This window comes from Chiloscyllium plagiosum, chromosome 10 (assembly GCF_004010195.1).
Source record: "Chiloscyllium plagiosum isolate BGI_BamShark_2017 chromosome 10, ASM401019v2, whole genome shotgun sequence".
Lineage (NCBI taxonomy): Eukaryota > Metazoa > Chordata > Chondrichthyes > Orectolobiformes > Hemiscylliidae > Chiloscyllium > Chiloscyllium plagiosum.
In genome coordinates this window covers 83,628,518-83,638,808 of record NC_057719.1, presented here as the reverse complement: position 1 = coordinate 83,638,808, position 10,291 = coordinate 83,628,518, and the positions used below count along the sequence as shown (strand labels likewise).

General features: G+C 45.5%; 1 protein-coding gene across 5 annotated transcripts; it reads right to left on the bottom strand.

Moving 5' to 3' along the window:
* Positions 1–3,599: 3,599 nt before the first annotated feature.
* On the bottom strand, positions 3,600–9,512 carry LOC122553834 (mRNA decay activator protein ZFP36L1-like). Of its 5 annotated transcripts, none has more exons than XM_043698231.1 (2): positions 9,423–9,512; positions 3,600–6,800 (listed from the first exon to the last, which is right to left on the bottom strand). In XM_043698231.1, the coding sequence occupies exons 1-2, from the start codon at positions 9,495–9,497 to the stop codon at positions 5,817–5,819; spliced, it is 1,059 nt and encodes a 352-aa protein (XP_043554166.1). In that variant the 5' UTR covers positions 9,498–9,512; the 3' UTR covers positions 3,600–5,816. The 5 variants fall into 5 exon arrangements, with proteins under 5 accessions (XP_043554166.1, XP_043554167.1, XP_043554168.1 ...); XM_043698232.1 differs by lacking the exon at positions 9,423–9,512 and adding an exon at positions 8,786–9,104; XM_043698233.1 differs by lacking the exon at positions 9,423–9,512 and adding an exon at positions 7,646–7,758.
* Between the last annotated feature and the right edge of the window lie 779 nt (positions 9,513–10,291).

Below are 10,291 nucleotides of genomic sequence, written 5' to 3'. Positions count from 1 at the left end.
CATCTCCACAGATTGTAAACACCATCCTGACCTGTTGTACATCCAACCCAATCACCACTGACTCAATATCCTATCCATAATATCCTCCAATACATCACCTCAAACATCCCTGACCATCCCATGTATAAGTCTCTACCCTACACCCTGATGGCAAGCCCCAAACCAATTACAGGACCCACCACCCCAATCTCAACTCTGTCCTCCCAATCCCATTTCTGACTGTAATCCCTCCATTGCCAACTGCACCTCCCACCCAAACCTAATGGTAATAATGGCCCACTGCCAGAGTTGCATCATTGTCCCAAACTCTGGCAGATGCCCCTGTACCCCTCCCCACTTCCATTCTAACTGCCTAACTGAGGTTTAATTGCTGCCCCCAATCTGAGTCCCTCGGCACCCTGTCCAGCGATTACCATAAAGGACCAATAAGGACGAGGTCTGACATTATACATGGTCTGCTCTTCCCATTTCCGCGACCCCCCCCCCCCCCCCGCAGTTCAAATTTTGGTCACGCTCTCAGTTTCTAGGTCATGTCTCTTTCCATTTAAGTGGACACGAAAAGAAATGTGGACTGAGGTCACATTAGCTCCAATTCGATGCTTCTTACTCTCAAAGTTTGCAAACTGAAAAATAAGTATCACCAGCACAACATTGTTTGACTCTCCTGGTCTATGACTGTCCAGAAATGAGGGCCTTAGCTTGATCACTATGTTTCCTATACACTGCATGTGCATCCAAGATTGTTGTAAACACTTCCACATAATGTTGGAGTGGCTCGGGCTACGGGGAGGAGAGAGCAAGGATAATTCATTTCAAAATGAAACAAATTTCTCCCTCACTTTCCTAACATCACAGACTCTGGGTCCCAGTTTTCTAACTGGGCAAGTTGTAAAATGTGAACTTTCCATCTTGACAACACTCAACGGTAAACATTCATCCGCACAACCATTAACTGGTGTTTACATACTCATCCTGACTCGAGGAGAACTGGGAAGCAAGCACAAGTCTTCGGATAATTTATCATAAGGTGTACTGGACAGAGTCAGTGATAGGGAGGGGGTCTGTGAATTCACCAGATTGTTGTGTTGTACATAGAAGAGATTGGAGTTTGAAAGGCACAAGCATAGTTGCCAAGGTAAAAATTGGCAGAGGAACAGGATCTCACACACTGACAAAGGGCACCACATATAGTCCCCCTAATTAAAACCCGACTATCAGATAGTACCCCAGGCAGCTCACAGAGACCTGACTCCTAGTCAGGAGTGTGATGGAATACTCCCCACTTGCCTGAATGGGTGCAGCTCCAACAATACTCAAGAAGCTTGAAGCCATCCAGGACAAAGCAGCCCAATTGATTGGCACGACATCCACAACTATCCACTCCCTCCACCACCAATGCTCAGTAGCAGCAGTGTGTACCATCTACAAGATGCACAGCAGAAATTCAAAGATCCTCAGACAGCATCTTTCAAACCCACGGACACTTGCATCTAAGACAAGGGCAGCAAATATATGGGAACATCACCTTCAAGTTCCCCTCCAAGCCACTGACCATCTTGACTTGGAAACACATCACCATTCCTTCACGGTCACTGGGTCAAAATCCTGGAATTCCCTCCCTAAGGGCAAAATGGGAGTCAACCCATAGCAGGTGGACCGCAGTGGTTCAAGATGATAGCTCACCACCACATTCTCAAGGGGCAACTTGGAATGGGCAATAAATGCTGGCCCAGCCAGCAACTCCCATATCCCACAAATGAATAAATACAAAATGAAGACGCATGCCATGTGGTATATGCAAACACAACAGCTGGAACATCTTGGAAACTCCGTAACTCCTTCCCTGCACCTTCAGTCAAAAGAACGCTCAATGCCCAATACTGTATATAAATGAGGCATGTTACACACCCAGCCACTTTCCAACACAAAGCATTGCATTTGCAATCAAGGGGAAAATATTGCTTTGGGACCAATACAAAACATTAAATTGCTGCCATCTATAATCTATGATAGAACAGAAAGTCTGCAATCAAGGCAGTCAACTTGGAGAAAGTGAGGACTGCAGATGCTGGAGATCAGTGTCGAGAGTGTGGTGCTGGAAATATACAGGTCAGGCTGCATCCGAGGAGCAGGAGAATCGGCGTTTCAATCAGGACCCTTCATCAGGGCCTGTTGTGTTTCTTCCAGCTCCACATTTTATCAAGACAGTCAACACTTGGTTGAGTGTCCGGCTATACATGTAGGTGAGATGGGTACAGGCTGGTCAACCAACCTGCTGCTGCCTGTGAGATCAAACCTTGCCGTGATTCCTTTGGACACTGCTCCAGATGGTGAAGAGTGGAATTCCTTCCCCCTGTAACCCACAGGGTAATAGATATTCCCAAATCAGCCAGATGGATGGAGTTAACATTGTCTCTGCTCCTACCATCAATATAGAGAGCAAGTGCGGCATTTCCATTAATGCAACCATCCCCATATCAACCAATGCCACGTTAAGATTGTTTTGAAGGCCATCCAATCTTATTTCATGTAGCGTTCTTGTAACCATTGCCTGTAACCCTCCAGACTGGGTTAGGAATGGCCGAGAGAAGTGAGAAGGTCTTTTCGAACACCATCCAGTTCGTTTGTAAGCTTTGTTTGGAATAGTAAACCCAAGGCCTAAAACAGGCACTTGGTCAGGATTTTCCCAGGACAAACACCTACTTTCTGACCCAGTTAATTGGTTTGCACCCAGCACGGTGACCCTGAATCAAAGACTCTTTAAGGGTCTAGGGACCTTTTGCAGAGACAGTCACCACCAGTACCACCACCTCGAGGGCAAATTTTATGGTTCTCCCTGGTTCAAGCCATTATCTACTCCTGACATTTCAATGTTCCTGTACAACTCAAAGAATGATTCCCCCCTTGTTGTGTTTTGCTGTGGATTTCAATGTGTCACCACCTCAGCACAGTGTAACTTATCGTTAACTAGACCAGTGCATGCTTACCTTGAGCAGTGTCTGGGGTTACCATCATCCAATGCCAATTCATTACAAATCTCAACCATTACCAGACGCAGAGGCCCAGGACAATGTGGGATTCTGACCTGGTTGGAAACCTCGCAGAAGCATTTATACTTATTTCAACATCATGATCGATCTGGTCAAAATTTTACCCAGCCATGTGATTAGTGCATTCACCCAAGTTCTCTCTGATCTGATCTCACATACTTGCAGTGTACTGTGGCATGTTTGCAGGCCTAGGGGGTTGAAACCACGCCACTGAGTAACCACTATTTTTGTTATCAAATTTCCACCAGGGTTGTGTTAATTGACAGGCGGATGAGCACGTGTTTCACTACACATTCCTCAGCATCACAACAGCAACACACCCTTGCTTTACTTTCCCACTCCCATCTAAAATTAGCACAGTGCCAAACAACAGCAGTTCTTAGGAGGGACAAGCTCAGGACTGATGGACTCTCTTTAAACTCGGTTTCCCCCTCCTGATGCTTAAAATTATTCAAAATGGTGCCGACATCAGAAAAGCTTTTCACTGTACAATATAATGCAACAACAAATCATTTGATTCAATTCAATTCAAATCCAGAGTTACCACACTTTGGAAAACAAAACCATTGGGGTTTTATTGATTTACATTTGAACCAGTCATTACAAAAAGCATTCTGTATAAACAGACATAGAAAATTAACCATGTAGTGAACAGTGAAGGAAAAATACATTCAACTTCCCTGTGTGCCAACTCCTGGTTGTCTCTCTGAGGAAGAGACCAGGGCCTATAGTTTAAAAAGAAAGCATTATTAGTTACACGGAAAGCATACATCAATGCTTGGAATGTGTTCAGGCAGGCACTTTTGTGTCACAGTACTGAGCCCACACCTTCGTAACAGTCTCTTGTATCATGGAAGTCAAAGGGCCTAAAGAAAAATTAGGCCGCTGTTAGCAACAAGAGTCGAAAGGCAGTGAGTGCACAGCTGCCATAAAAATACATGAGAAGATTGATTTATTTTACTTTTTAAAAGGTGGCGGGCAGGGGGGGGAAACTACAAAATAAATAAATTCAAAATGTTTTTGTGTTTTTAAATTACTTTTTTTATTAAATAAAATAACTGAAGAGTAACGTTACAAAAACCCTCGTCATTGTAGTATAATATATTAAACTGTGGAAACAAAAGAAGAAGGAAAACCTCTATCTTCAGATTAATAAGATCATAATTTAAACATAAAAGAAAAATATATTTCTATGGTTCGTCATTGTGATAAATACAAACAAAAATGCATATGTTTGGCAATAAATATGTTTTTGATAAGTTAAATAAGCAATTTTTTTTGTGTGTGTATGTGTGTGCAGTGACAAGCGATATTTTTAAATCGTTTAACATTCTGCTGATTTTGTTTTTAAAATGGGGGTGGGAAAACAAAGAAATAAAATCAACTAACTTGGCAAAGTTCAAGGCTAGCTGGTTAAACTATTTCTCTCTCACTCACTGACAAAAACTATAATTTAAAAAAAAAACACTTGCTGAAGAAACTTTCACAGTTCCATTCCAACTCCACTCTTCAAACCACCCCCACCCAAACCAATCAAAAACTTTAAAAAACAAATTACCATGGTCAATTTGGACAACCGAAACCGAACAAAAAAAAAACAAGGCAGCCAGAACTCTAACAGCACCACATTCATTTGACAGAAGTAAAATTTGGCAGTAATTGCCTGCCCAGGTCAGTTAATCCCCACTCCAACTCCCCTCACAGTTTAATTTCTTAATCCCAAGGCCTGTGCGCTGTCTCACCTATTCACATTTGCACCTATTCACAATCACCCCCAAATTAACTCCAGTCCCTCGGAACTGTCAATACCTAAAAAGAGAAATTGCACGGGGTTGGGACAAGGGATCCAGAGAGGTGGGCAAGGAAGGAAGTTTGGGTTGGGGTACAGGGAGAAACAGGGAGGTGGCGCAGAGAGATGCTAGATGTCTCCTGGTGCCCGGCCCCATCTGCATGAGGCAACAAAGTCTTAAATCAACTTGTATCCACAACCCCACCACCTTGCACAAGAAAATAAGACACGCTCAATGCTGCCATTGCAAAGGATTGGGGTGGGGTGGGGTGGGGGGGGGAATAAGAGAGGGAGAAGGTAAATTATAGCTAAATGGACATCAAATATAGATTTCTGTTTTGCTACATTAAAGGTCTGATTTGACAAATTACACCATTCAGTTCTCTTTTTTAAAAAAATACTCTCTTCAAAAGATTCTCAAAACCACACTCAAGAACTTAAGACCAGGCAGATAGGTCGGTGTTTTGACAACAAATTCACTTCAGATCCTGTCACAAAGTGCCTTGACTCACCCAGGCCAATCCCCAATCAACTACAGATTTCCCAGGATGACTCTTGCCTCCAAATGCAAAATTGTTGGGCAATCAAAGTAAGGTCCAGGACGAGGAAGAGAGAGAGGGGAAAAAAAAAGTATTTAAAAAATTTTTGACCATTCTGATTTTTCCAAAACAAAAACAATCTGAATGAATTATTAAAAATGAGAGATAGGTATGCAGTCATTGCTGTCCCCCTTGCTATCAAATTGAAAACTTGAAGGTAAACACATTGAAGGTCATCAGTTGACACTGCACGTAGTTGGTGAGTTTGGGTTTGACAAGTCAATTCTAACCCTTGGATATGTGTGTCAAAAATTGGCTACCTGGACTTTTTTTTCAAAAAGGAAATCACAAAAGTTTGTCTTAAATGCTAACTCAGATTTAGGGGCACTTGTTTTTTTGATAGCTCCCTGCTTCTTCCAGCACTGGAGAAAGGTCAAGTTAATCATCCGAAATAGAGAGTCTGCTGAAGATGGGGAGACGCTTGCTGAGGTCAGGGGTCGGAGATTCTGACCCGCTCACACTCCCAGAGCTGCTCAGGTAGCTGTCGGACATCGAATCTGGAGGACTCGGGGGAGGCTCGTAGAGATGGGGCGACTCAGCCAAAGAACGGAGCAGGAAGGAAGGCGAGTGGGCGCCGTTGTTAGCGGCGGTCATGGGAACCGGGATGCCAATGCTGGGAGCGAAGAGATTGGGTAGTTCCTGGCTCGAGTAGGTGAAGGGGTTGCTGGCGCAGTCTGGCAGCGTGGGCGAGGAGCTGAGGTCCTCAGAGCTGAACATGGGCGGAGGGGTGATGGAGGTGGGGCTGTCCAGCAGCCCACTGGAGGAACTGGAGATGCCAGAGAAACTGTAGCTGTGCTGCAGGCGAGGCCTGTCGATCTTGTTGGAGGAGGAGAGGGGGAGATGCTGCTGATCGTGAATGGGGGACACGCGCCTCTCCTCCGCATTGTGGATGAAGTGGCAGCGAGGGCCGTAGGGGCAAAATCCAATGGTGTGGAAGGTCCGGCAGAGTTCAGTCTTGTACTTGGGGTGCCGGGCCAAGCTCCTCAGCTCGTGGATGCCATGAGCAAACTGGCACTTGTCGCCATACTTGCATGAGCCATTCTCCTCGAAGGGGCGGCAGAGTTCAGTCTTGTAGCGGCTGGAGTTGACCTGGTTCTGGGCTTTCTGCAGGCCCGTCTCCGAGAAGGAGCGGTCCCGGAATTTGTTCTCCTTGTTAGGCCCGGCAGCAGCTGTCCCGCTCTGCTCCAGCTTGAAGCCATTCAGCAGCTGGTTCTGGTTGAACTTGGAGTTAGCGTTGACAAGGGCGACGGAATGTCTCCTCTGGTAATCCACCAGGGTTGGGGTCCCAACGGCCTTCCTGTCCAGCAGGGGCACACTCGAGCTGCCCACGTTGATGTTGTTGTTGTAGCTAATCATCTTGTTCTGGGTGAGGACAGAAAGCAAACTATCACTTTAGACACGAGAGAGCAAAACAAGACAGCTCACCCCACAAGTTTTATATGCAACCCCAATCTCCCCAGTCCAGCATTACTCTTCCCCCCCCAGCCCCTCCCCTTCACCCGTGTAAGACACCTACATTCTGCATCCCCTTAAAGGCTTCACTCTTCAACTCAGCTATTCCACGAGGCAGCAAGTTTCAACAACTCAGGACAGAACGTTCTTCCCAATTCCTTACTGGCTCTGTTCACGTTCATGACCATTGCATTTGTGGCCCTAGGTAGTGGATTCCTCCATCAACAATACCAACCCCTGGCCCAAAAGCATTGTCTATCACCATTCTGCCCCAATACTTTAAAAGATTTAATTAGATTGTCATTTGGTCTTCTCTCTTCTGAGGGAAATGAGCCAAGTCTGTCTTAACTGATAGGTATTACGGGTCAGAGAGAGAGAGAGAGAGAGACCACTTTAGGGTGCAGGAATCAGTTTGACGTCATGGCGAGAGAAACATGACAAAAATCTTGTTTACATTGAACAGGCAAAAAGAGACAGGGTCTGTGGCTCACCGGGCAGAAGTCAGCACCAATCAGACCATCCCGCGTTCCTCGGGACAACTCGAATGACAAAGGGCAAGTCCCTGGCAGGGGCCGTTTATACACTACTGCACCCACTAGGTGCTCCCCAGTTTCCCCATAGCCCCCAACTCCTGGACTCCACGAACAAACCGTCCCCTTGTCCACTGCTGTCACAATATGGAAGGGTAGGCACTACAGAACCACCCTCCCCTCCCCATACCATTCCAAAAGAAAAGCCTTCAACTTAATACACACCACATCCAAATAATGCTCCACTTCCAACATGTTTGAGTGAAAGGCAAGACGACGAAAGTTGGAAGAGAATGCTCAGGCGAGACTTCAGTCCCCAACAGCCCCTTCCCAATAAGCCGGCTGGTCCCCCTCTCTCCCCCCCCACCCACGACTTTCTCTTTTTGCATGTGGCTCCCTTGCACTGTGTAACTCCTGGTCCTAATCGCCTGCTGAGGAGGGGAGGCGAGAGCCTCCTGTGTTTTTTTTTTGGGGGGGGGGGGGGGGAAGGGAAGAAACGTGCACACAAATCGAGAGCAGTGGGGGCTGTCTCTGTCTGTCCTAGGGTCCAGCACCAGCAGATGCTCCTTTTGGGCCACACTGGGGCAGCAGGAGTAAACCAAAAGAAAAAACAAGTGGGTGGGGACTCCCAAACTTCCAAATCAGAATCTTGGCGCGTTCCAAATCAGAACCCCCACCCCCCCAAAAAAAAATCCAAGACAACATTCCTGATCTGGAATCAAGCAATCTCGCCCCACTACCATTTCCACCCCCCCCCCAACCAAAAATAATACAATTCAAAAATACCAACTTTTTAAACAAACTGAATAAAACTGGAGCAGCAATTACATAATGGGTTAAAATGTACAAGATAAACAGGAAATGTTTCACCCAACCGCCTCAAACAGGACAGAGCAAAATATACACCCAAATTCAAACAGCTAGAGAAGTCAGTGTGTTTTAAAAACACACACACACACGAGAATCTAAATGCTGCAGAGAGTTGATTGTTTTTTTGCTTGGATACAAGACCCACAGTCGGACATCCAAGACTTTCTATTTGTTAGGAGCAACATTAAAACTCATCTCGAGGCATCGGTTAAGGAGGAGGAGGAGGGGTGTGGGGGGTTCGTCTTTGCACAGAAGTTTCGGCTGAACAAAACGTCCGCGGCAAGAGGGACTTCAGACTAAATGCAGAACGGGAGGGAAAGCCGTCGCTGGGGTCGAGTGATCGAGAAAGTTGCAACGTGCTTGCTGCAATAATTAATACCCATTCCTCCTCCTCCTCCTCCTCTCCCCCCTCTCTCTCACACACTCACACACACAAACAGCAGCTCAAAATGAAAAAGTTAGTGCGTGCTTCTCTTCCTTCCCTTTTTTTTTTACCTTGCATAAAACTTCTCCAATGTCGTAGAAACATGAGGTCAACTTTGTAGACATCTCGAGGTGTCCGGCTTTAGCGAGAGCAAGGGGGTCGATACGCGGCTGTGTGGGGGGGGGACGGGGACAGGGACGGGGCGGGGCGACTCGGATCGGATCGGATCGACTCCCCAACTACACCGGTCTGCTATTATTTTCTATTTTCTTCTCTCTCTCTCTCTCTTCTCTAAGCTGCGAGCCTCCCACTCGCCCCGCAGACTTTCAACAACTCGCAGTCCGACATCACCCATAAATAATTTCCCTTCCCCCCGTAGGCGGATCCCTGGTATTTAAATCAGCCCGAGCTTGTGGGCTCTTTTTTTGGTTTTTTTTTTGAAAAAAAAAATCTCGCTGACTGACAGCAACTGCACCCAGCACACACACCCACACACACACACACACACACACAGAGAGAGAGAAATTAACGCCTTCCCACACACAAAAAAAAGTTAAAACTTTACCAAGTTAAAACTTTTTCTTCCCCTCCCCAAGTTCTCGCTGACTGACAGCAACTGCACCCAGCACACACCCACACACACACACACACACAGAGAGAGAGAGAAATTAACGCCTTCCCACACACAAAAAAAAGTTAAAACTTTACCAAGTTAAAACTTTTTCTTCCCCTCCCCAAGTGGCTCCCCTCTGTCCATTTACTTCCTCTGTGCAAGTTTGTCATTTTTTTTTTTGTCGCTTGTTTAAATGAACTTAAAACTTTGCACCACACCATAACATCTCAATGAAGTTAACTAATTGGTAGCTTTCAGTGTGTTGGGTCTTTTTGTTTTGTTTTGTTTTGTTTTTGGGCGGGATTTGGAGCTGGTAGAAGCCATTGCGAAATGTTTGACAAAGGTTTTTTTTTGGGGGGGGGGGGAAGAGAATGCGTTTTTTTCCTTTCTGGATTAAACATTTTGGGAGGGAAAATGTGGAGCCCTTTATACAATGGGTTGCACAAGGTTCAGTGGATTTACTGAAAGGCTGTTTCAAAGTGTGTTTTTAAAGTGGCCACTAAGATAGGGGCAGTTTTAAGACTTTTCAAATAAAAAAAAACATAGTTTAATAGTATGTCTTTTTAAAAAAACCCACACATTTCGACTCGCGGTGTTTTGGCTGTTTCCGAATGATTTTCATTGTGCGCGGCTTATCGTCTGTAACAGATGGTTGCAATTTCAAGTCTGTTACAACGGGTTTTGGCGGGAGAGAGCACAAAAGGAACTTGGCGCTAAAGGAACTTTTTTTAAAAACTTGTTTTCTTTGGGGGGGGGGGGTCGGAGAAAGGGAAATTTAAGAATGGAACGAGAGAGTTTTGCTTTTTACAAAAAAAAAAGCATGTTTTCTCATTTATTACCCCCCCCCCTTTAAAAGACATTCCTATAAAGCACGTTTCTCTTATCCTGTTTTTTTTAAAAGACGTTTCCCCCTTACTCCTCCCCTTTGCAAAACGTTTCTCTTTTATTCCCCCTCGTTTTGTTT